The sequence below is a fragment of the Colius striatus genome, chromosome Z (genome assembly GCF_028858725.1).
Source record: "Colius striatus isolate bColStr4 chromosome Z, bColStr4.1.hap1, whole genome shotgun sequence".
Classification (NCBI taxonomy): Eukaryota; Metazoa; Chordata; class Aves; order Coliiformes; family Coliidae; genus Colius; species Colius striatus.
In genome coordinates, this window is record NC_084790.1 from 4,295,029 (window position 1) to 4,320,468 (window position 25,440).

Consider the following 25,440-nt stretch of genomic DNA (forward strand, 5'->3'; position numbering starts at 1 on the left):
CTCCCCCGGCCCCACAGCTCGGGGTTGAGGGGGTGGCTGGTTTGGGATGCGTGCGTTCCCCAGCGCTGCGGTGGGATGTGCAGTCTGTCCCTGCTCGGCGGAAACCTCCGAGCCGGGCTCCAGAGGAGGGTTTCTGGAGGGATGGTTCCCCCCCCCCATCACCCCTTCCCCAAAACCGATGAGCCCCGGGATGAGTGTGAGGGGCCAGATCCTGCCTCTCGCCCCGCACCATCCTGCTGGGGGGGGGGGATGGGCAAGGCGCGTGTGTGCTTTGGGGGTCGGGTCGGGTTGGGGAGGGGGTTTGTGAGCATGAGTGTGTGTGCGTGTGCAGCGGGTGGCGAGCGCGCGTGGGCGCACACGCGTGTGCGAGCCGTCCGTGCAGCACCATCAGAGCCAGCAGCGAGCTTTCGCAGCAGCGGGGGTATAGCTCAGTGGTAGAGCATTTGACTGCAGATCAAGAGGTCCCCGGTTCAAATCCGGGTGCCCCCTTTTTTTTTTTCCTTCCCACTTGTTTTTCGGTCGGACCCCACTTTTTTCCCACCCCTTTTATTTGCCCCCCCCCCTCCCCCCGGTAACCAGGCGAGGTCGCGTCCCTCTGCTCCCCGCAGCATCGGGGGTCTCCGCCGGGGATGTGTCTTGATCTTACAGCAAGATGAGATTGACCCTCCGGAGGGGACCCCAAGAACGTTGTTATCCCCCTGTCTCCAGTCCCATTTCACAGCAGCCGAAGGGCCGCAGGGCCCCGTATTGCTCCTGCACTCCCCGGCTTCGATGCCCGGTGGGGTGTGGGGCTTGGGGGGCTGACACCGCTCCACAGGCCCTCGGCACGGGACACATCTCTGCGGGTGTTTGTACCCTCCCCCTGCCCTGGCACTCCGGTCACCGCCTGCCCACCCTCATCTGGAGGCTGAGCCCCCTCCCGGGTACCGGGACCAGAGGGGCTGGGGTGCAGCTTGAGCCCCCCCCAAACGGTGCCCAAATCACAGTGCGGCCAGAAGTCGGCACGGCTCATGTGGCTCTGCGGTGCCTCCTGGACACCCTCCACCCCCCTGCCGTGACCCACTCCCTAGAGACCCCTCCCAGTGTCCCCCACCCCATGACCCCCCTCCCCGTGCCTCCCTTCCCTGTTATCCCCTCCCCGTGTCCCCCACCGCCCCGGTAACCGACTCAAAGGGAGCTCCCGGGAGGGCGGGAGGGAGAGGATCCCCCGTCCAGCGGAGATGGGGGTTTGCTCGGGGCTGGGGGAGGACCCTGAGCGGGATGAGGGGTGGAAGGGGGCACTGGACCCCCAGCCATGGGGATTGCAATGGCCGTGGGGCTGCTCCGGCTGTTTATCAGCCCGGGGCAGGGGCAGAGTGTGCGGGGATGTGCAGGACCCGGAGTTGTCTGGAGAGTCGGGGGGAGGCCACGGACCCGCGCGGGGGGCTGGTGCGGGGGGTGCTCAGCGGAGCCAACCGGGCTCGGGTGTCCCCTGCAGCGGCGTGGGAGCCCCGGCCTCGCCGGTGTGTCCCTGTCGCTGCTGAAGATCCACGGGACCCCTCCGACACGGCAGCGGCCGTGCCCGAGCCCCCCGGGCGTGGCGGGGAGGGGGAGTCCTGCCGCCGGCTCCAGCTCCGCCCCCGGCCCCGCCTCCGGCAGCCGCCCGGGCTCCGGCTCCGCTCCCGCTCCGGCTCCGGCTCCCAGCGCGGCTCCCCGGGGGTGCGGGCCCATGGCGGGGTGCTGAGCCCCCCCCAGCACAGCCGGGGCCATGAGCCGGGGGGGCCTGATCCTGCTGTGCCTCCTGCGCGGGGTCCTGGGCTCAGGTAGGGCGGCTGGGGGGCGGCGGCCGGGCGAGCTCCGGGGAAGGCAGGGAGGGACCCCCGGGGAGCTGGGGGGTCCGGGGCTGGGGGAGACCGCGTGTGCATCCCTGGGGGCCGGTGCCTCTCCACGCTTTTGCCCCTCTGGGGGCTGCTGTGCCCGCGGTCCCGCGTGGCCGTGGGTAGCGGGAGGTGTCGGGCTGAGCCCGGGCTGTCTGCGTGTCCCGCTGCTGCCAATTTGGGGGTCTTCGTCCTCCTCCCGCACCCAGGACACGCGGCTGCGGGTCACGCTGCACCCTACAACCACAGCAGCCACACGGTGTGGGGTTTCTCCTCCCAGCCCCGTGTCCTCCCCTGCCACAGCATCTCCCCGGTGAAGGCGCTGGCAGCGTGGGGTGCCAGGACCCTCCTCAGCTGTATGGGGCAGAGGGGAGGCTGTGACCCCCACTGCAGCGGTACCCCCCCCTCCCCAGGGTTCCCCCACCCGTGGCACGGCTGGTGCTGGCCTGCCTGTGGTTGCACCGGTGAGATTTTGGGGAGGACACTGCAGCTTCTCTGGGGATCTGCTTGTGAGCTGGGGCACCCCAGGAGTGCCGAGGGGCTGGTCCCCCCCGGGGAAGGCCACTGTGCCCCCAAACAAACACTCTCGTTCCTCATAATGGGGTACATCCTGCCAGCTGCCTGCTCCTGCCGGCTCAGCCGTGCTCCCCCCTGCCTCAGTTTCCCCTCCCGGAGGAGCTGAGGACAGAAACCAGCCTCACCGGGCACCTCAGGGGGCCCGGAGCTCATTAGGCAGCAATTAGCTCCCTCTCCCCGGGGTGGAGGTGGGAACTGTCTCCCAGGGGAGCAGCCTGTGGCCCCTGCTGGGTGTTTTTGCTGTCCCACTCGCTGGGGACAGACGTCCTGGCTCTGTCCCTGCCCGTAGGCGAGCGTGTGCCGTCCGTGCCGCCTCCGCCCCTGCCGAGCTGCCAGGAAATCTCATGAGCCTCTGCAGATTTGGTCCCAAATGGCTTTTTTTTTATTCCCCCCTCTTCAACACTGCACTGTGTTTCTGGCCTCAGCTCCCTCCCTAGAGCTGAGCTGGGCAGGGAGAGATGAGGCAGGAGGGGATGAGGGACATGTTCTTTAGGAGGTGGGTACTTGGAATCTGCCCTGGCACCTGCACCCTGTACCAGCCCAGAGGAAGATTCTGACATCTGGGAATGTGGAGGACACGGCCACGCTGCTGCCCTGTTGCTAAAGCCACATCGTCTCTGTCCCTGGAGCCTCACGCTCCTCCCCGTGTGTTGGGCTCTGAGCTGAGCTGGGGGTCGTAGGCGTTTCACCCCCTTTCCCTGCTCTGTCCCAGTTTTCCTCCCCAGCTGTGGGTGTGTGTCACCCATCCCTGTGCCCTGAGAAGCTCTTCCCCACATCCCCATCATTGCTGGAGGGATGGAATCCAATGATCCCAGGGAATCCAATGATCCAGGGATTGCTTTCCCTGAAGGATCAGGGATGAGACCACCCCCTCCAGACCCCTAACCTCTTGTCACCTAAGCAGAAGCTGCCTTGCTGGGGGGGTGGGACAGTCCTGATCCCAGCGTGGGATCCCATCCCTGTGCTCTGCCCCCTCCCCCTTCAGGACACCCCCCCGGGGGTGAAGGGCGGCGGAGAGCTCGGGAGACCTCTCCTGGGACCGAGGGGACCCACATCAGCCAGGACCTGGTGGGAGGCAGCCTGGCCATCGACACGCTGCCGCCCAACGAGACACGGATTGTGGTGAGTCGGAGCCCCCTCCTGCCCCCCCGGGCAGGACCCAGCCAGTGCCTGACCACCAAGAGCTATTTCCAGGCTGGGCAGGGAGCTGCTGGAGACGCTGGCTCTGATTTAATGTATGGGGTCGGATCCCAGAGGGTAATTACAGCCCAGTGCAGAAGTGGTCGATCCCTGGGGATTGCTTTGAGATGTGGGGGTTGCTCTGAGCCCTGTGGCCCTCCCAGCCCATCAGCCCTGCCAGGTCCCAGGGCCATCCCTGGCATGAGGAGCTGGGATTGCTTTGCTCACCACAGTGCCATGTGTGTGCTGGGGCTGCTGCTGCTGAGGTTATCGGGGTGAGGGGGTTGTGTGGGGAGGGAATGGCGTTCTCTGGCTGGGGAAGCCTGCAGCCTGCCCTGCTGTTAGGGAACTCACTAAGGAACCCATGGGACATCTCACTTGCTTCTCACATCCCAGCTGTGCCTAATTACCTGCCCTCAATTAGCTCCCGGTTATTTGTGGCGGGGCCACATGTCCCAAGGCAGCCAGGGGAGTTTGTCCAGTGCTGGGATGGGGGGGATGTGTAGCCATGGCTGAAAGTGGTTTCTAAGGGAGGATATGTTGGCTGTGGTGACATTTTTGCTGGCAGCTGGTTGGGGGACTTTATATCCCTGTGGCACAGCTTTTTCTGCTCTGCCTGAGCTCCAGCTTGGCCCTTATCCCTCACTGCTGGGAACAGAGAGGAGACAGAAGTCCCTGAACTGTGGAAGTGCTTAAAAGTCCTGCCCCCACAAATCAACCCCAAATGGCCACCATAGCATCTGGAGAAGTAGGGGAGACACGGGGAGGGTGTGACAACACTCATGGTTCCCAGAAGGAGAAGGGAGGGATTTGCTGGGGCTTTAGCTGTCGGCGAGCTCAGAGTGGGGCTGTGTCTGAGATCACAAATGCTGCACCTTGCTGTGTCTGATCCTTCCTTGAGAAGTGCCAGCTTGTGTCTGGAGGGAGTTTCTCCTCTCTCTCCCTTAAAATCTTGCAGGTTTGGGGTGCAGAGAGGCAGCTCTGGACCCCAAGGATGAAGAGGGATGTGATGTTGGGCATTGCTGCTGTCCTTCCCCAACCCCTGCTCCACGATGGCTGTGCTTCCCTCTCATTCGTGTGTCCAAACCCTCCCCTCTCTAATCCCTGCTGTAACAGAAGCAAGGTGATGAGTTAGGACATCCTCATGAGCTCAGGCCAGGAGCTCAGCAGCCAAATCCTCTGTGCTCCAGCCCACCCAATTCCCCCCTGGTTTATTTGGAACACTGGGAAGGCACGAGTAGGACAAGGACATGGAAGGTTTTGTCCTTTGTTACCCAGCAGTGGCCTGTCCCTGCACCCTGGAGGCTATCCAAGGCCTTTGCATGGGGAGGTGGGTGCTGGGATGCAGCAGGTACTGACACAGCCTTCCCCGTGCCTCAGTTTCCCCATCCATAGGGAACAGAGCACTCTGATCCCTCTGAGCAAGAAGGGGCTGTAATTGCTGTAGGGAATTGCCAGGAGAGCTTGCTCTCAAGTCAGGGCTTGCACAGGAGGCAGAGGAGAGCGATGGCTTTCCCTGAGCTTTGCTGAAGCAGAAAAACACGTTTTCTAAAAGCATTTTGTCCCTTGTGACCCCACAGACCACCGAGCCCTTCAAAGCACAGGCTTTGATTTCCCCCCTCCTTCAACCCGTTAAATCCTGAGCTGGCGGTTCCTTCCCTGCCCAGAGCACTGGGTGTGTGTGCAGGGAGTGGGTGCTGGGGGCTCAGGGGGGGAGATGCTGTGGGGTGAGGGGGGCTGGGGGTCAGAGACAGAGAATGGGGATGAATGGTGGCAGGGACTAGTGGAGCAGCCCTTTCCCAGGGAAAATTAAGATGCTTCTCATCCCCCACCATGAACTGGCTTCCCCTGACAGCAGAAGGCTCCCAGCTGTGTCCCCAGTGTGACCAGGGCACAGGATGCACCCGGGGAAGCTGCTTGCTCTGCTGCTGTCCCCACAGAGCTGCTGCAGAGCCCGTGTGCGACTTCCCATTGGGGATATGTGTACTCTGCCAGGCCCTTGACCACTTTGAGATGCCACTTAGCAGAGCTGCCATGTGGTCTGTGCCCTGATCCGCCAGGGAGAGGGGGTTTGGGGAACCTGGGGACGCTGCTGGTGGCTTGGGGAGCTGGCAGAGGGATGTCCGAGCTCCCTCTCCTTGCTCTGGGTAAGAATGGCAAGGAGAGATCTGTCACACAGAGTCATGCCCTGTCCTGCCCCTCTGAGGAGAGAAGCCCCTGCCCCACAGACCGTTACTCTCCCCACCATGTCCCCCATCCTCAGCCCTTCACTCCCACTTGGTCAGCAGCCGTGGCTCAGCTGCTTTTCCCGAGATGCCTGTTCCAAGGTTAATCATTTCCTCTGGACTCCCATGTCTTCATTTGTTTGCTTCACTTCTAGTGGTCACTTGAGCTGGAACTTCCAGACCTTGGCTCTAGAACTGGATATTTTCTTCCTGGGAAGGTTGCATCTGCTTTGCTGAAGTCTCTTCTGAATCACATCTCTCTCTCTCACCATCCAGCCCATCCTCTGCACTAATTGGTCTCACGGGTCTTCTCTGCACCTTCTCCAACTGCTCAGCATCCTTTGCTGGCCTCACACGGGTTTTTTTTCCTGTGTGGTTTTATTGCTGCTTTGTGCTGAGATCAGGTCCCAGCTTCTCTGGGCTGTGCTGGGAGGTTTGGATCTCCACAGGGCAAGCTGGGTAAGGCTGTGCCTGTCCCTCCCTGGCTGCAGGAGGACAACCACAGCTACTACGTCTCGCGGATCTACGGGCCGGGGGATGCCCAGCTGAGGGGGCTGTGGGTGGACATGGCAGCAGCCAACAGGAGCCAAGTGAAGATCCACGGGATCCTCTCCAACACGCACCGGCAGGCCTCGGTGAGCCCACAGGGCTGTCCTGCACCCTGGCATGTTCCCCCACCTCTCCTCTCCCAGCACTGATGTACTGGTGGTAGCACCTCGCCTGAGGCAGCACCATCCCCTCCCCGTCCCTGTGACAGCCCGGTGGTGACCAAAGCTTGGGAAGAGTTTGGTCTCAAGCTGACAGGAATGAGCTGTGGGCTCACCTCCAGGACTCCTCGCTCCCCTCCCTCACACCCTTCCAGGCGCTGGCCCCCAGAGCTTGCTCTAAGCCAGGGCAGTGCCAGAGGGCACGGACCCCTTGTTCCCCTGCATCCCCAGCTGGTGTTTTCCCAAGGGCTGAGCGTGGTTCTCACCTCATCTCCCTCCTGCAGAGAATCGTCCTCTCCTTTGACTTCCCCTTCTACGGCCACCTCCTGCGCCAGGTCACCATAGCGACGGGCGGTGAGTGGGGATGGGATGGGATGGGATGGGATGGGATGGGATGGGATGGGATGGGATGGAGTGAGTGCCCCTGCTTGGTTGGCATTGCTGTGGTGGGAGGGATGACCACGGCTCTGGGGCTGGCTCTAACCTCACCCCACCTCCCTGAACCCCAGGGAGCTCAGACAGGGAAGGAGCTGCAGCCCTTTTAGCTTTTAGTCAACCCCTTGCCCCGCTGCTGGTGCTCAGGGAGTTAGTTGGGTGCTGCCTGTGCCTCGCTTTCTGCAGCAGCTGGGGGGATGCAGGGGAACAACACAGACCTGGAGAGAATGTGAGAGGGTGAGCCAGGGCAGGGTGGTGGGAGGTCTGAAAGGGAGGATGGGGTGGCGGAGGGGAGCAGGTGCCTGCTGCCTCACCCTCTGCTCTGCTGGCTCAGGGTTTATCTTCATGGGGGACGTCATCCACCGGATGCTCACAGCCACGCAGTATGTCGCACCCCTCATGGCCAACTTCAACCCCAGCTACTCCCGCAACTCCACCGTCCAGTACCTGGACAACGGTGAGCCCTGCTCTGCTGGCCCCTCTGCAAGGGGCACACCAGCCCTGCCCCCTCTTTCCTCCTGTCACTGGGTGAAGCTCAGCTCTCCGGAGCAAACAGAGGGGAAGGGATGGGATAGACAACACCTGGGAGTCTTAATCAACAGCCATCTGAGTAGGAGCCAGCAGCGTGCCCAGGTGGGCAAGAAGGCCAAGGGCATCCTGGCTGTGTCAGAAATAGTGTCACCAGCAGACCCAGGGCAGGGATTGTCCCCTGTGGTGGGCCCTGGGGAGGCTGCAGGTCCAGGGCTGTGCTCAGTGCTGGGCCCCTCACTCACTGCCACAGGGACACTGAGGGGCTGCAGCGTGGCCAGAGCCGGGCACAGAGCTGGGGAAGGGGCTGGAGCACAAGGGTGCTGGGGAGGGGCTGAGGGAATGGGGGTGTTGAGGCTGGAGAAGAGGAGCCTGAGGGGAGACAGGAGCTCTCTCTGACACTCCCTGACAGGGGACTGTAGCAAGGGTAAAGGTCTTTTCTTCTCCCAAGTGACAAGAGGAAATTGCCCCACTTTACACCAGGAGAGGTTGGGATTGGAGCTGAGGCAGAACTGTTTCCCTGAGAGGGGTGTCAGCCCCTGTGCCAGGCTGCCCAGGGAGCTGGGGCAGTGCCCAGCCCTGGAGGGATCCCAAAGCCGTGCAGCTGAGGTGCTGAGGGCTGTGGGTCAGTGCTGGGCTGGGCAGGGTGAGGGCAGGGCTGGGGCTGCAGGAGCTTCAAGGGCTTTTCCAACCAAATGATTCTGTGATTCCATGACTGATCTGCTTTGGTCTCTCCCCCAGGGACAGTTTTTGTGGTGCAGTGGGACAAGGTTTATCTTCAGGGGAAGGAGGACATGGGCAGCTTCACCTTCCAGGCAGCCCTGCACAGCACTGGGAGAATTGTCTTTGGGTACAAGGAGGTGAGAGATGTTTCTGCTGGGGAGGGCACAGAAGGAGCATCCCTGCAGGGGATCCTTGAGAGTGTGGGAGGAAACTGGCTGTTCTTCCTGTTCACACATGGAGACTGGCCATTCCCAGTACCACCAAAGCACTGCAGATCTCTGTGGTAGCACCAGAAGCCTGGGGCAGGGCTGGGGATCCATCACACCCTCTCTCCCCATCTGCAGATCCCTGTGCCAGTCCTACAGATCAGTGCCACCCAGCACCCTGTGAAAGCTGGCCTCTCTGATGCCTTCATGATCCTCAACCCTTCTCCCGAGGTGCCTGGTGAGTCACTGAGGAACTTGGAGGGGGGCAGCTGCCAAGGCAGGGAAGCAGCTGAGGCTCCCCTGGCATCACAGCTGGGGAGAGGGGATGGATGGGGAAGGGGAGGTGAGGCAGCCTCGTCTTTGTGCACATTGTGAGGATGCACTGGTTGGATTCATGGGCAGGGGAGAAGGGGTGTGAGGATGCATGGGTGTCCCTTGTCCTGTGTCCCTGGGTGCCTCTCTGTCAGGGTCCCTCTCTGTCAGGGTGCCTCTCTCTTGTGGTACCTCTCTCCATGGCCAACCCCATCATGCCACCTTGTGCTCTGGGTGTCCCCATGGGTCAGGGTGGCCCCAGCCCACGGGCCCTGTGTGCTTTCTGCAGGCAGAAGGGCTTTGTGCCTCTTTCCTGGCGCCTTCTAAATTGCCATGAGCAGCCAAGCTCATTTCCAGCTGATGAGGAGGAGGGGAGGAACAATTGCAAACAAGGCTACAGATGGATGAGAGGCTTTGGGGATGCTGGATTCCCCATTCCTGTAGCCTACAAGCCACATCGCTGCTGCTCTGGCCTGTCCTTGGACGCATGTGGTGACACAAGCCCTGTGTGGCTGCTGCAGGTGGGGCTGGGGTCTGCACCTGTGTCAGCAGGACTTGGGGACAGCCACATACATGTCCACAGGCTTATCCCACACGTGCCATGAGCTGCAGGCATGGGATGAGCTTGCTGAAAAGGCTCTTCCAGCCTCTCCCTGTCACCTCTTGTCACGAGGAGCCCAAGCTTGCTCCTGCCTCCCTATGCTGCTCCTGGTGTGGTTGCTTTTCCCTGTTATTTATGGAGCTGCCATCTGGCCCTCATTTATTACCCGTTTACAACAGTTTCTGTAAGAGACAGGCTGGATGGTGCCTCTTCTCCCTGCACCCCAGCCCATCCCCATGGGCTTGCTCACCCACACTGCACCTCCTGTCTGCCCTGGGCTGGGAGGGGAAGCAGAGAAGAATTGGCAGGACTGGGCATGAGGGAAACCCCGAATGAGGTGAAGGAATAAGGCTTGGAGGGATGGAGAGGAGCAGGCAGGAGGGGAGAGGGTTCTGTCCTGCTCATCTGTTGATCTCCAAGTGCAGTGCAGAGCTGTGAGAAGCCACAGCCATGCTGGAAGGAGAGTGTTGATTGTCCTCACAGATAAAAGTGATGCCAGAGAAGCATCTTGGCTGCTGTCACCACATGAATCAGTGGCAGATGCTGGGAGGAAATCTGGGAGAGGCCTAAATGCAGGACAGACCCCTCTGGCAACAAGGATGAAGGGGAAAAGAGAAAGAAGAGGGGCACGAGGATGGGGAAGAAAAGGGCTGGGGGAAAGAGGAGGCTTTGGGGCTGCAGAGCAGGAAGCTGGGGAGCGGTGCTGAGCACGGAGGAGGCTCCCAGCCCCGTGACTCACTGACGAGCAATGTGTTGTGCAGCTTTGTGTTTGTTTAGAGCGATGCAGGACTGGACCACATCCATCTCGGGAGTTTCTGATGAGGGAGAGGAGGGACAGAGAGCTCCAAGCTCCTGTTAGCAAAAGAGGGAAGGGGAAATCTGTGCCTTGATGTCCTTCCTGCCTCCCCAGCACCTCCTGCATGGCTTCTCCTGCAGCCTGGCAACCTCTGCACACTGTCCTCTCCTGCAGCAGTGGCCACAAAGCCTGGGCCCGCCTTTGCCTGGCAGCTGGGAGTCAGCAGCAGCCCCACAAGCTTGCCCCACACACACTGAGGTTCCCACCTGGGCTTAAACCCCTTTGCAGGGCGGGTTTGTACCCAGTCTAAAGCCAAGGCTCTGCATTTCAGAGTCCCGCCGACGGACCATCTACGAGTATCATCGCGTGGAGCTGGACACCAGCAAGATCACCAACATGTCAGCTGTGGAGTTCACCCCACTGCCCAGTAAGTCAGCCAGGCTGTGCCAGTGCCCAGGAGCGTGTTTCCCTCCTGTGGTTTCCGCCAGCAGCTACAACAGCCTCCCGTTTCCAGCCAGAAGGGGAAGCTGAGGCAGGAGGACATAGGTTCAATGGGTGCTGGAAGGGTGGGTGGCTGCCACCCATCACCTGGTGGTGAGGATCCTGCGTGGGAACCGTGGAGGGAGGGTGTGCTGTCAGTCAGGATGCAGCTCATCCCTGCTCAGGGGTCCCCTGGCCATTCTGCCTTAGTGGGGGGCTCTGTGCTGTGTTGCTGGATGTCTCATATGTGCAGCCTTGTCTGGATGCATCAGCTCAGAGTCACCCTCAGCCAACAGCAGACCCCACGTGTGTGCCAGGCTGGCTGAGACAGGAGCCAGGGATGCAGCAATGCTCAGCTGGCACAGGAGGAGCTGCTAAAGGAGAGCTGCTAAAGGAGGGTTCTGCAGGCAATTCCACCATCCCTGCTGCGCTCAGCACTCCCCATCTCAGCAACAAAAGCAGAGATGCCAGCCACGACTTCCCTGGGACCACCAGCTGTGGTCCCCAATGCTGCCTGCCAGCACCTTTCCTCCTGCACAGCTCCTGTTGCTCACCAGTAGATCCCATCTCACCCCAGTGCTTTAATTCCTCAGCTCCTGGCAGCTCTTCTCACCTCCCCAGCCACCGAAACTCCTTCTCTTCGCTCCACAAGCTGCAGCTAATTTTGCTGGACAACCGGTTCACTTCAGGCCTGCCTACAAGACATTTTCTACGCCTCCACACTCAGACAAAATTTCTTCAGGCCCCCAGTTAAATTGATACATTTTTAGTGTCTGAGCCCAAGGACACATGCGCACGGGGGAGAGTCGCCCCGCAGCCCAGAGACACAGAGCACAGAGTAAATCTGTCACCAAAATACCAAGGTTTATGCATTTAAACGGTCTTCCCAGGGTATTTTATGACAATTTTAACAGCAGGCAGGGTTACTGCAAAGCAGATCATAAATAAGCATGCTGCAATAACTCTTCTTTGCTCCTAAAGACTCGCTGTTTTGTTGTCTCCTCGGCAGCTCGGGGAGCTGAGAGCAATGTCTTTGGAGGAGGCACAGAGCTAGAGGGGACTGATTCCACCTCTTCTGATGGGGGGGGTTAATTTTTAGCCCCTGTCTCCTCTCCAGAGGTCCTTGCTTGCTTGCTGCTGGCAGGGAGTTCGGGATGAGCCCAGTATGTGAGAGCAAAGGAGGCCAGAAGAGTGTGGGCGGCTCAGGTCTGGGGTAGGAGCAGGGAGGAGTTTGTTGAGGTGTGAAGGGCAGAATGGAGATCCCATGGATAGAGGAGGAATGTCTGGTGGGGAAAAAGGTGAGCCAGGTGTCCCAAGAGAGGAGGGGATGCTGCTGCCTGTGCACTGACACTGGATGGGAGGCTCTGTTGTTCTGCCTCCATCACTTGGTGTTTCACAGGCACTGGATCCACTCTTGTCTCTCTTGCTGTCAGACAGAGTCCCTCAAGGGGCTGGTTAAATAAAACTGCTCGTTTCCCTCACTTAGTTGTGCAGACAAGCCCTCTTGGCCATCTTTGCTGTACAGGATGATGGGCAATGATGGCTCTCTGCAAGCGGTTTGTCCTCTCCAGTGCAGAGATGCCCTTGCAGAACTGCTATGGACATGGCAACCGAGGGTTAAAACGTCTGTATTGCTTCCTTCCTCCTGAGAAACACTGTCTGCACAATCAGATACAGCCTAAGTCTCAGATGTGTTTTGATTCCCAGATAAACAGACTGGGAAGGTGTTTATGGCTGGACTGTGAGCCCGCTCCTGCCAGGATGGTTCTGCCATGACCTGCAGCCCCAACACGGAGCGTGGTTGGCTTGGGCTTCTCCGCTGATGCTCTGGTTCAGCCTCTGCCAGCAGGCACATCCCTGGCACCTCTCTCTTTTTTTTACAGCTTGTCTCCAGCATCAGAGCTGCGAAATGTGCGTGACCTCGGAGCTGACCTTCAACTGCAGCTGGTGTCACGTCCTGCAGAGGTACTTGGGATGGGTTTCCTTCTCCTCTCTTCTCTTGCTCGTGTAGCTGGGGAGAGCAAGTGCAGCTCCAGGCCTGATGCCTGTATCAGTATTGCTGGCTTTTATTGTTAATTTATCTTTTTTTCATTGGGGGAGGTGTTGTTTTTGTAGCTTTTTGGGTTCGTCAGGGTGCTGCTCTCAGCCTCATAGCCATGGCTAGGCAGTGATCACATCAGTTACGAGCCCCTGGAAGGAGACACTTCTCAAGGCAGGGGTTTTTGGTCCTGATGGTTCATTGCAGCAGCTGGAACAAAATGAGACCAGAAGTGAGACACACATTTTCGTCAGGGAGCTTAAATGTTGAGGGGGAAGCTCATCCTGACTTAGGCTGTGATTTCAGGCAGAGGGCAGGGAGGCTTGGGCAGGATGAAGTCTGGAGGATGGTGGGTAGGTCACAGAGCTGGGGATGCTCATCACCTCCCAGCTGCAGGATCTGGCCCTCAGGTCACCCCACAGCAATGGTGGGGGGCACTTGCTGAATTTTGGGGGGACTCAGAGGCTCTGAGGGGACGGGGCTGATCCCACTGCAGTCCTGCTCCCTGTTCTCCTTCAGCTCAAGCAGCACAATACTGAGCATGAGAGAGCTTAATGAGATTTGGCTGAAACATTTAGAGCTAGTGACAGGGGAGAGGACCCAATAACCCAGATCCTCACATGCAGCACGGGGACAGACATGTTTGGGAAAGGCCTGGCTCTCCCAGGAAGGTACTGGGCTGCCCCTGCCCCAGCTGCCTGGCATTGAACACGGGGCACCTTCACTCCTTTCTCTAGCCCTTCACTTCTCCTTTCTCTAGCCCTTCCCTCCGTCTGCTCCAGACTCACACCCTCTCCATACACACAGCAATTTCAGTGAGGTGTGACCAGGGCAGCTGGGTCAGGGAATGATTCTGAGACATCAGCAAAAGCACCCTACACATCAGGGTTGGTTTGCTGCCTTTCAGTGGGCTGCAATACAACCCAAGCCAGGGGAACATCAGTTTTTCAGTGACAGTTGCTCAGCAGTGGCTTTGGATCAGAGAATATTACGTTGTTACAGCTGAGAAAGCTACATGAAACCAGATGTGGCTTTGGTAGCAACACCAAGCTGGGATACAGGGGCTTAATCTGGATCTTATTTGGGCTGAAACCCCAGGGTTCACAGAATCCCAGCATGCTGGGGGCTGGAAGGGCCCTGCAGAGCTCATCCTGCCCAACCCCCTGCTAAAGCAGGTTCCCCTCAATCAGGGGGCACAGGAACGTGTCCAGGTGGGTTTGGAAACCTCTTGAGGAGCCTCCACACCCTCCCTGGGCAGCCTGGGCCAGGGCTCCCTCACCTCAGCAGGTGAGGTCCCGCTTCAGCCTTCTCTTCTCCAGGCTAAACAGTCCTGAGTCTTATGGCTTTCCTTGTCAGAGAGATGCTCCAGTCCCCTGATCACCCCTGCACTGGCCTCTCTCTTCCCTGCCCCTCTTGAGCTGGGGAGCCCAGAACTGGACACAATACTCGGTCCTGAAGAATTTAGGTTAGAAGTGGAAAGCACAACAGGGATAGGTGGTGGAAACAAGAAGCTAGAGGAAGCCCACCATGATCTTCTTGGCCTTCAGCCAGGTTGGTTTTAAAGCCAACGTGATCTTCCCAAGGAAGCTGGTAGGTAACTCTCAGGGTTTGGATATATATCCTTAGTCCAGCTCAGTGGTTTAACCTGAGTCCTCTTATCTCTCTCCTGCACAGTGGACTTTGTTGTTTTGCTTTTACTGAGCCTGTAATCATTTCAAGCGATGATCTGTGTGACTCAGCAGGACCTGAAGCTCTTTGTGGCTTCTCCTCTCTCACTGGTTGGTAGTTGGGTAAATTAGTGCTTGTATCAGCTGAAGCCCTGATTCATGTTTTGTTAACCCCAGAGGCTTTGCAAAGGTCAGAGTGCTGTTTCATTCCCTCAGTTTCTGTAGAGGTTTCTCTAGCTGGTGTTTTCCTGGTGCTGTTTATAATTTGTTTAATGTGTTTTTCCTGTGCAGATGTTGCTGGATAGAAAAAAAAAAACCCACAAACCAACCCAAATCCTCATAGAGATCATGGCCTTGCCCTGGCACTGAGTCCAGGGAATGGAAATTCAAACTCAGGATATATATTTTCCCTATTTCTCTGCTTCTCCGTTTCCCTTGGAGAAGAGGTGTTGACCCTTTTCCTCCTCTGTGAGGAGGAACATTTGGGTCCTTCCAGCACAGCTGTACTGGAAACCCTGTGTCTTTGGAGACCAGCTTGTATATCTTAATCTTTCCAGTCCACAGAAACTTGTTTGTCCAAGTACACAGAGCTCATCGGGGCAGTGTTGGGACTCTTGGGCAGCTTAGAAATCATTAGCAATGCCACCCACAAAGAGGGGGGAAATGAGCTCTGGTGTTGCTCTGTCTCAGGAATTCCGCAGCTGTGGGGTAACGGGGCTTCTCCTCACAGATGTTCCAGTGGCTTTGACCGATACCGCGAGGAGTGGTTGTCCTACGGCTGCGGCCAGAAGGTGAGACTGAGCAAAGTGTCACTTCTCCGAGGTCCTCTGCAAGGAATGATGCTGATGCACAGGGAAAAAACCCCAGCCAAACCCAATGGCCATGTCCCAGCTCCATTCATGCTCAGCTCCACTAGACCCAAGCTGGTCCTGAATGGAGCGAGTGTCCCTTTCGGCACCCCTTCCCCACTGCAGTAGGGCCACTGACCCACTTAGCAGAGGATGTTTGCATGGGAATAGCTAAAAGATGGTATATCCCCCCCAGCACTTGTTTCTGTGCTGCTTGTTGCTGGATGCTCAGCAAAGCTGTGGAGTGCTCTGTAAGTTACCACATGGTGCAATCTGAGTACGCTGGGGGTTTTTTTCCCCTCACCTTCTGAAGCATGACTCTTACTCACTCTCAAACATGAAGAAATTAGCCCTTGTGGTTTGGGGTTTTTTTTTTTGTGTCCTTATAAGACAATTATCTCCACGTTGGATGAACTAGTTTCTTTGTCTCAGAAAGATCAGCTCTAACAAAACATCTGTTTCTGCTTTGGGTTTTTCTTTTGTGGAGGGTTGTTGGGTATTTTTTATCCCCCCCGCCCTGAAAACTCAGCTTTGTTCCCTATTAACCAAGAGGGTCGGAGGGAATGAAAAGGAAGTCACAGGACCTATATGAGGTCACCCAATGATGTAAGGTCAGACTGCAGGACCTTGCCAGATCATGGTCATCTGTCCTGCTTAAGTGGTTCCAAACTTTTCCTTCTCTAACCTTCAAGCAACACCCCACCCCCTTCTCCTTCTCCTGCCTCTTCTGGACCATATCCTCTGTTTCCACTCCATCCTTGAACCCCAAAGGCTCAGTAGCCCTATGCCTGGGATGCCCAGTCCCCACCACTGGCTCCCTGGCACTCTTGCTGGAGGACAGATAAGGAAAGTAGCTGTTCTCCATTTTCTTTCCAGTCAGATGAGAAGACCTGTGAGGATTTAGTGGAAGGGGATCAGTATTCAGCACCTCCTGACAGCTCTTTCTCACCACTGGATGAGGATGTCATCACCTCCACAGCCTCGCTCTTTGTTGGCAGTCTCACTACAGAAGGTAGGGGCAGGTGGGGGGAACAGCTGTGGCAGGGACACCCTGTCCTTGATGCTTCTCCCTAGAGAGGTCTTTTGCTTCCATGCCTCAAAAAGCCAACGCATAGGCAAATAAATACAATAACAAGCCTGCATTTGAAGGGCAGGGCAGAGGGCAAATGGGAAGGAGAAGGAGGCTAACCTAAAAGGCGAGGCTCAGAGTGATATGGGAAAGGGGAGAGCTGAAACCCCCTGCTGGGAAGGGTTTTATAGTTGCATCACAGCCTTTTTATGTATCTGTGAAGGTCAAGAAGCAACTAGTCCTAGCATCACAGCAGAGGTTATTACTGCATCCAGGGGTTTGTGATTTGATGTGCTTGGTCCTGGCTGGTGAGTTGGGGTCATCAGTGCTCTCAGACTGGTGACAGTGCAGCACAGGCTGGAGATTGCCCTCAGCTCAGGAACTGTGTTCGTTCCAGCACCAGAAAGCTCCACATGAGGACCTGAGTTTCCCTCGAGACACTCGTGTTCTAAAGCTTGATAATCCTATTAAGACAGGGCTGGCTCCTCCGATCCTAGCGGCAGGTATCACTTCAATTTTGCTGCTTAATAGTCCCCAACGCAAACTGCTAATTAGAATAAATACAAAGGAACATTAGTAATTGTCCTTCAGCAATGGGAAGGAGTTGGGGGGGAGGAGCGGGGCAGCGCCTGGCTGCCAGAGTTGACTTTGAGAGGAGCAATTAAAGGGAAGGGGAGGGTAACACCACCACTGAGATTATTTGCCAACTTATCCTCAGTTCTTGGTAAAAAAAAAAGAACAAGAGGCTTTGTGTGACATGGTCAAGCATGAAGTCAATTTGTAATCTTGGAAGGAAACAAGCAGCCAGCTGCATCAGGCAGCGAACTTGATCTGGGGAAGCGCAGCGACGGAACAGGCAAAGCAAAGGAGTGGACTCAGCCCTCTGCATCCTCCCCAGCCGGCCCCGCTCGCTGGCTCTGCTCAGGGGGATGTTTGGGAACGCATCTGACTCGCTGGTTGTGTGTCAGCGCTGAGGCTGGCAAATGTGGAAGCCAAGCAGTAAGAGTTCTGGATCAGGATCTCAGCCGGACTCGTGAGGGTGGTGGTGTGGAGAGCAGCAAGGCGTAAGGCCCTGTACAATACATCCTGCTTCTTCCAGAATGAGATGGAAGGATGGAATTAGACTTTGAGCCTCTGTGCAAGACACCGGCACTGTCACATCCCAGTGACTGATTTGGGATGTATCCGCAGTGTATTACTGCAAATGCTGTACACAGACTCCGTAGCCTGAACACACATCCAGCACTCATTTATTGTTCTGCTTGGCACACTGAGCGTGTTTAAAGCTTGGTTCCCTCAGATGTTTGTGCTCCAGGTGCCACTTTTGTGAAGGAGGATGGTAAACCGTAAGCCACAAGCTTCCACCAAACTCAGAGGTTTGAAACTGGCCGCATAAGTGCTGTGCCAGAGGTGTGTTCTGGCAGCATCCCAGTACAGCTGGAGCAAAGCAGGGGGGGAGCACGCAGAATATCACACAGGGCTCCTAACTTTTATTTTTATTGCCTTTGCCTTCTTCTTTCAGATGATACGAAGCTCAGTCAGTACGCAGGAAGCGAAGGTAAGCCCTGAATCTTCTCTCTGCCTGCTCACAAGTGAAAACGTGTTAACACTGCAATCAAATGCCCATCAGTCAGTGGGGCGGGCAGGTGAACCTGAGACTGGAGGGATGGAATCAAGATAAGGCTCCTGTTGTCCTTATCCTGATTAATACTGCTTCAGGTAGGGAAAAGTGAGAGTCAGGAACAATCTCTTTTTATCCTGATGCTGTTTGCCTGCTCTGCTGTGCAAAGGAAGAACAATGAGCTTTCTCTTTGCATGTAATTCCTTTTTCTTGGCAGTTTTTGCATAGGCACGAAGTCCTTGTTCTTTGTCTGCTGAATGTCCCCATCTGTGCCAAAGAGCAGTGTAAAATCCAAATAAAAGGAGCATCCTTAGCCCATCTCTGACTTTTTCAACTCTGGTCCTGTGAATCCCCTCTCAGCCTGAGTCTGTTCATCAGCCCAACTGTTCTGTAATGCTCTTACTAGTTCCAGAGTATGGGAAGGATCCAGCCCTCTTTGCCAGGATTGTGAGACCTGCCTGCAGTCACATGCAAACCAGAAACCCATTCTGCTTGCTCTGAAAGCAGCTCAACAAATTTAAACTGGCTAAACTGGGTGCAGGAAACTGATGCAAACTGATGCCCCTTTGCAGGCATGGGGCCTTTGAAATGCATGATCTTCCTCAATTGCATCCTCACTGCAAGAAGGACACTGAGGATCTGAAACGTGTCAAATGTGTCCAGAGCTGGGCACTGGAGTTGGGGAAGGGACTGGAAAACAAATGTGCTGGGGAGCAGCTGAGGGAATGAGGGTGCTCAGCCTGGGGAAGAGGAGGCTGAAGGGAGACAGGAGCACTCTCTGCAACTCTCTGACAGGAGGCTGGAGTGAGGTGGGGGTTGGTCTGTTCTCTCCACTAATGAATTAAAAAACAAGAGGAAATGGCCTCAGGTTGCCCCAGGGGAGGTTGAGGTTGGAGCTGAGGCAGAACTGTTTCGCTGAGAGGGGTGTCAGCCCATGTGCCAGGCTGCCCAGGGAGCTGGGGCAGTGCCCAGCCCCGGAGGGATCCCAAAGCCGTGGAGCTGAGGTGCTGAGGGCCGTGGGTTAGTGGTGGGCTGGGCAGGGTGAGGGCAGGGCTGGGGCTGCAGGAGCTTCAAGGGCTTTTCCAGACAAAAAGGTTCTGTGATTCTACGGTTCTATGTGAAGGCTGGCAACATCACTGTCAATGTATGCCACGTGGCCAATGGCTTTCTGTCAGCACCCAAAAAGCACAGAATATGGACTGGAGAGGGGGTTACTGCATGGTGGTGGTTTAATCTCCTTTCAAACCAGCTACTGCTGCATCTGAAAGGGGTGCTGGAGCTCAGACAGCTCTCTGGTGCGTCATCCCCACTCACTGAGCCAAGCTGCAGCAGGTTAAGTTGCTCAGTGGTAGGTGCAGCACTCTGAAAGGTCTTTCCTCCCTTTTCAGTCCTTTCTTTTACTGAGCCCTCAGCACAGTTCAGGACTTAATGTGGATCCCTTTTTTTTGCAGGTGTGGGAAGCAGCCTTCCTTCCCAGAAGGCAGCAGCCCCGATTCACACGGGTACTATTGTGGGGATCGTTCTGGCCGTGCTGCTCATCGCAGCCATTATCCTCACTGGAATTTACATCAACAGCCACCCCACCTCCAACGCTGCCCTGTTCTTCATCGAGGTGAGTGGAGAACCTCACCTCTGGCTATTTTCCTCTGCCATCAACACAAATCCAGGGGAGAGCAGGGAGCAAAGAGAAGAGGAGAGAGGAACTTTTGGTAGAGTTCACACCCGCGTTTCTTTCCGTGGCTCAACAGTCACAGCTAATCTCCCAACCTCCAGTCGATGATGGTTTAAACTTAGGCTCTCTCCCTCCCACGCTGCTTTATTTTGCTGCCTTTCACATGCTCCCTTTCACACGTTGCCTTTTTTTCCCCCCATGCCGCTTTAGGCTTTTCCACCTGCTTGCATGAGCAGTCAACACACAGCCTGGTTGGAGGGCGCAGTTGGAGCTGTGACATGATTGTGATCGCTGCCTTTTGAATTGCCCAGCTGGATTTTGTTGACTAAAACTGTCAGACTTTACTGATAGATGTCATGCCATCAGCTACTGTGTAATGCTCTAAATGGGAGACTTTAATTCTCAGAAAGATAGGGGGTCCAACAATCTCCATCTGCTGTTACAAGCCAGGAGACTGCTCAGTGGAGGATCCCGAGGCAGTCAGAAGTGGGCTGAATCCTGGCACAGGAGCTGCTGCAGGGGGAGGGAGCAACACTTAGCCCTCAGCTTCTCCGTAGCACTTGCTGGTTTTTTCCTAGAGCGCTTGTCTTTCCTCCATCTGTCCCAGGCTTCAGAGAATCGATCCGTGTGGCCTCTGCCATGTAGAACCTGAGCACCCGGCAGTGTTGGGTGTGTTTATCTGCACTCCTCTGACCAGGGGCAGTACAGTTGTCCCTGTTCTGCAGACAGAGAGACAGAGCTGACTTGGATGTGGTTGCACAGGAAGCCTGTGGAGGTCCTCAGCTGCGACCCCAGTACAGGCTTGTTCTGAGGCCAATGTGAGGGCTACCAGGATGATGAGGGGACTGGAGCATCCTCCTTGTGAGGAAAGGCTGTGGGAACTGGGGCTGTTCAGTCTGGACAAGGCTGAGGGGGAATCTCATTAATATTTACAAGTATTTAAAAGGTGAATGTCAAGAGGATGGGTCAGCACTTCTTTCTGTTGTCTCCAGTGACAGGACAGAGGGTTACGGACACAAGCTGGAACACAAACAGTTCCACTTAAACGTAAGGAAAAGCTTATTTGATGCTGAGATGAGGGAGCCCTGGCCCAGGCTGCCCAGGGAGGGTGTGGAGGCTCCTTCTCAGGAGGTTCCCAGACCCACCTGGACACATTCCTGTGCCCCCTTTAGCAGAGGATTGGGCTGGATGACTTCTAGAGGTCCCTTCCCACCCCCGCTACTCTGTGGTTTCACTTAAAGATTCTGTTTCCTTCCTGCTCCCGGTTTTAACCTCAGCAGTGGCTCAACCCAGTGAGACTGATGCATCACAACAAACTTTTCTAAGCATGAAGAGACTTCTTTTAAATCCATTTTCATTAATAAAAAGCCCAACTTTCACAGAGGCAGCATTGTTTTTGTCCCAGGGCGGAGTGTCCAATTCCCCCGCAGGCTCTGTCACAGCTTCTGATGGGCCTTTGTTTCTGTCCACAGCGAAGGCCACACCGCTGGCCTGCCATGAAATTCCGAAATCACACCAACCACGCCACGTACTCGGAGGTGGAACCATCCAGCCAGGAGAAGGAAGGCTTTGTGGAGGCAGAACAGTGCTGAGCGCTTCTCCCTCTGCGTCTCGAACCTCCCATGTCTCAACTCTTGGAGTCTTCTGTTATTCTATTGCAAAGTCTTTCCCCTCTTGGAAAAGAAAACAGCAAGTAGGAGCAAAAAGGAAAGAGACCCAATGGAGCATTTGAAAAGGCTGAGTCAGGGTGATGGGAGGCTGGACTTGCCTGGGTTCCTCCCGGAAAGCAGCAGCAGCAGCCGGTGGTGACACTGGGCTCTGCCTGCAGCCCCAGCACCAAAACCCTGGACGTGATGGTAGAAGAAAAGCACAGCCAATTTTTCAGCTTGGTGTGGGGTTTTTCTTTGCTGTGTGGGTTGGGTTTTCCTCCTCTGTGTGTGGCTGACTTCTTCACTCCTTCGCCGGGAGTCTTAACAGAGGCAGCAAAGCGGGGAGCGAAACTGGCGAATGCATGATTGCTTCTAGCAGCAGGTTCTTGGAGACAGCAACATAGATGCTTTGGGCTCTGCCTGCATGTAGGAAAGTCAAGCTGACTGCTTCTACCCCTCTCTGGGGAGAGGCTGGGGATAAATGCTGTGTTGGTGGTCCAGAAAAGGTAAAGTTGGCTCTCCAGGGCTCTTCTCCCTCTCCCATCCCCTCTCCCTCAGCTCTGTCCCTTTCTCTGCTCTCCCTTTCGCCTTCTTTTGGGGCAGGCAGCATTTGATTGTGTCTTTACAGATGAAAAACCTTGAGCCCTTTCATCCTGCATTTGGGTTTCCACCTCCATGGTCTCAACTCCCTGCCTTCCCCTCCTTTCAAAGCAACAGCCTCCACTCCCCACCCTGCAGAAAGGGAAACTTGATCTACTTTAAGGGCAAAACCCTGTGGAGGACTCACCTTCAGGGTGTTTGTGAGCCAACAGCTCTGATGCACTGTTTGGTATCTAATTAGTTTGCTAAATTACTAACTCTGACCCTTAGCCCAAAGGAGACAGAGTGTGAAAAAAAAAAAAACCCTTAAGATTCCTTCAAAATACGTCCTTGTGACATTCCAGAGGGAACAGAGTAGGTTTGGGCAGAAGAGGATGGGGACAGAGCACTAGCCAAAGCTGTGTCCTCCCACGGGCTCAATCCTGAACTAAACCCAAGCTCCTCCTTGGGCATTCCACGTAAATAAGGAGAGAAGGCAGACATGCCTTGGCACCACTGAGAAAAATCTGAGAATCACCTTGTCAACATAATTTTTAGAGCCTGCTCAAATCAGTGGATTTTTCTTTTGTCACGTCTGTGATAGGCCCCTGGGCTGGATTTGTGTGTCCAGAGTCTGACCCTGACTAAGGGCTTTGACACTAGACCTCTCAGGGTTTTCTACTCCCTCCTCTGCAATCAGAATTCAAGACTAGTCTGCAGAAAAATACTCTACCCTCGTTCCACAGGTACCCTAAGCCGTGGAAAGCTTCTGTGAAAACAGAGAGTCTCCAAAGTCCAGCGTGAGGTAAAGGTTTCTGCCCCCCTTAAAAAAAAACAGGTGTTGGTTGTACAGGGCTTTTTTTTTTTTCCCTCCTGTTTTTAAGATTTCTCTCTGGAGCCTCAGTTATTTATTCTAATAATCATGTTTGGTGCATATTTTATCCACTGGCTGGTTCAGCTGTCACTGGTGGCGATTACTGCCAAAGGCAGGGTCTGTCTAATTAATGTTTTCCTTCTCATCTGCTGAATTTATAGAGCCATTAAAGATAAATATGGCTGCTTTGTGGCGTTTAGACCCCAGATTATTCTTGCTCATTCAGAGCCACCAGGGAGGCTTTTGCTGCATCTTATTATGGCAGAAAGACACCAAAAAAACGCTCAGAGAGGGTAAGTCAGACCGAGTCGTGCCAAGTCAGTCTCTCTTTACTCATATTTTGAAGAGAAGCTTTATTCCCAAATAAACCCCTCAACTGAAAGGTATTATTTATTTTCCTCCCCTGTTTCTCTGAAGCAGAAAGAATTCAAAGGGATGCTGTCATCTAGTTTTGGGTTGGTTTGTTTTTTGCCCAGGATCTCATTTCCTTTGAAATGGTTATGAGCTGGTAAGGAATTTTCTCTGGATTTAACTCTTTTCAAACAATGGCCTTGTTTTTACTGGTTTTGGGGTCTTTTTTTCTTCTGAACATGCATCCACAGTAACAGCAAGACTTTAGGTGCTCCTCTTCCCCTGCAACCCTTAGAAATGCTAAGTAACATCCAAGAGTTCTGAAGTGCTGCAGACTTGAAAGAAAACAGACTTCAAATAGCGTGCAATTGAGCTGGATAAATCACCAGTGCATTACTGCAGCCAGGATCTTAGGATTCAGAAGAGTATCAGGTGGAGAATAACAACATCCAAGTGCCACAGCGCAGGGGAGATGCCACATTCTGAGTGCATGGAGTGAAAAAGGTGGTGATTTGAGGGTTTAGGGTGTTTCTGCATTTTCCTTTAAGGAAAGAAACAAACTAAACCAGGCTATTCTGTAGCTGTGCACCAGATGGTTGGCTGGCCTTCTACTGGGGAATGTTTGGGTTTTTGTCAGGTAGAGGCATTAACAATTCATCACCTCTAAGATCTTGTGGCAGAGTAGATGGCAAAGTTACTGCCTGTAGTCATGTGTGTGTACTCTGAGCTGGAGGTTTGGATCCAGCTGGCATCTCCCACTGCCTAGTCTGAAGAAGCAAAGCACTTAAATGTTGTGTCTCAAGGAGAAGAATAAAACCACCCCATTTTTTGTCCCACCTGTTGAGGGTCTAGCTCTGGGCACTTGAAGCTCACGTCTGGGAAGCTCATGAGTCAGCAGGGAACAACCTTTTCTGAATACTCCTTGCCCATAGAATACAATGGTAGGGGTTGGAAGGCACCTTTACAGATCTTCTAGTGCAACCCCCCTGCTAAAGCAGGACCACCACATGTAGTGGAAGAGGTTGTCTGTTAAATTCCAGGAAGCCCAACAGTGATGTTGCCGACGCCTGGAAGGAAAAAAGGTCTTTATGGCCAACAAGTGCTGCTCTAATGTTGAAGGGGAGAATCTGGGCTCAAATGTAACGCTGGCAGCACGTGTCAGGATCAATCCAAATGTGTCAGGATCAAGTCAAACGTGTCAGGGTCAACCCTCCTGTCCTATCTGTGTAACTCTGACTTGCAAGATGCCAGTTAATCTTGACAGTCCGGAGAGCCGAAGCGAGCACGTGGTGATGGAGACTATGACATAAAAAAGGAGTTTGATTTTTTTTTTTGCTTTTAATCATGTGGCTTCTCTAGCCCCCATCCTGAGGGGCTTTTTTGCCTTTGGATTCTGACAAAGCCAGCACTGGGGCTTGCTTTAAAGCAGACTGCACAACGCACAAGTGTATATCGACCTGTATATCTTATAGCTATCAAACGGGCTGTGGCTGTCACTGTGCTCAGCCTGTTGCTCACCTGGTTAAAAGACGATGCAAACCACCACCACTGTGCCCTGGCAGTTTGTTGGCAACTGCTGAGCACGTCACTTGGGTGTCCAGGCAGAAAATGCCATCGTGTATCTGCTCCAATGGCCCCTCTCTGTGCTCAGCAGTTGGGAAAACACAGCACAGGGTTTATCAGAGCCCAGCAGTTGGCTCTGCTCCTGTCAAAGTTGAGGGCTCACCCCCTCCCCCCAATTTTTGATACCACTGGGAGAAAAGCCCAATAAAAAAAAGATATTCTCTTAGTAATTAAAGGCCTACTTTCCACATACTTGAATTTACAGCACAGTTGGACTATTTTGAGGGACTAAAGGCACTTTAACTGTCCTTTTGATGCAATGTATTTACTATGGATTATCTGCATGGAATACAGTCTTAATATTAAAAAAAATTAATAAATCTTCCTTTTGGACTGCTTTGTTATCAAAATAAAACGTGCAAAGGATTATTGGTCATGTTGTGTGAACTTCTAAGCCGGCTGGGAATTATCTTCAGCTTGCATTCTTTTAATTGACACTATAAGAATACAAGGATTTAGTTTCTTTTTAAAACCTCCTTTTCTGTCATAGTAATAACCCATCATTATCAGGAGGTGCTCCCAGGACATATCTAGGATGAAAGCTGTTGTAATTGAGGTTTGAAGTAAGACTACGATATTCTACTCATTTTATTCTGCCCAGCTTATTTAGATTTCTTTCTTTTTCTTCAAGCTTCTCAGCTTCAAGAAGTTTCCTGGGCACATTTGACTTTCTGATGGTGGTCAGGTTTAGTGTTTTGATCTCTGCATTACCAGCAAATTATTTCAAAAGGTCAATGATTTTGAAGGTCATTGTCCAGGACCTCTGGGTAGCACCTCCATGTTGGGGCTTCCATCAGTGTTTTGGGCCCTTCACTCACTGCCAGA

The 25,440-nt window shown here is 54.7% G+C and overlaps 1 protein-coding gene and 1 non-coding gene across 2 annotated transcripts; both read left to right on the forward strand.

Annotated features, from left to right (window-relative positions):
* Positions 1–417: 417 nt before the first annotated feature.
* TRNAC-GCA (transfer RNA cysteine (anticodon GCA)) lies at positions 418–489 on the forward strand. Its single transcript has one exon. It is a non-coding gene; the product is annotated as a tRNA-Cys (tRNA).
* A 1,187-nt stretch (positions 490–1,676) lies between these two features.
* PLXDC1 (plexin domain containing 1) lies at positions 1,677–24,903 on the forward strand. Its single transcript, XM_062017879.1, has 14 exons — positions 1,677–1,802; positions 3,418–3,554; positions 6,328–6,471; positions 6,828–6,897; positions 7,313–7,435; positions 8,248–8,366; positions 8,574–8,673; positions 10,476–10,571; positions 12,508–12,589; positions 15,060–15,120; positions 16,054–16,189; positions 17,769–17,804; positions 19,319–19,479; positions 21,012–24,903. Exons 1-14 carry the CDS (start codon positions 1,748–1,750, stop codon positions 21,129–21,131), a joined length of 1,440 nt encoding a protein of 479 aa, XP_061873863.1. The 5' UTR covers positions 1,677–1,747; the 3' UTR covers positions 21,132–24,903.
* Positions 24,904–25,440: the final 537 nt, after the last annotated feature.

Coding starts and splice junctions, on each gene's coding strand:
- PLXDC1 (XM_062017879.1), top strand. CDS start 1,748: ATGAGCCGGGGGGGCCTGATCCTGCTGTGCCTCCTGCGCGGGGTCCTG. Junction 10,572..12,507: donor GGAGTTCACCCCACTGCCCA/GTAAGTCAGCCA, acceptor TTTTTTTTACAG/CTTGTCTCCAGCATCAGAGC. Junction 12,590..15,059: donor TGGTGTCACGTCCTGCAGAG/GTACTTGGGATG, acceptor TTCTCCTCACAG/ATGTTCCAGTGGCTTTGACC.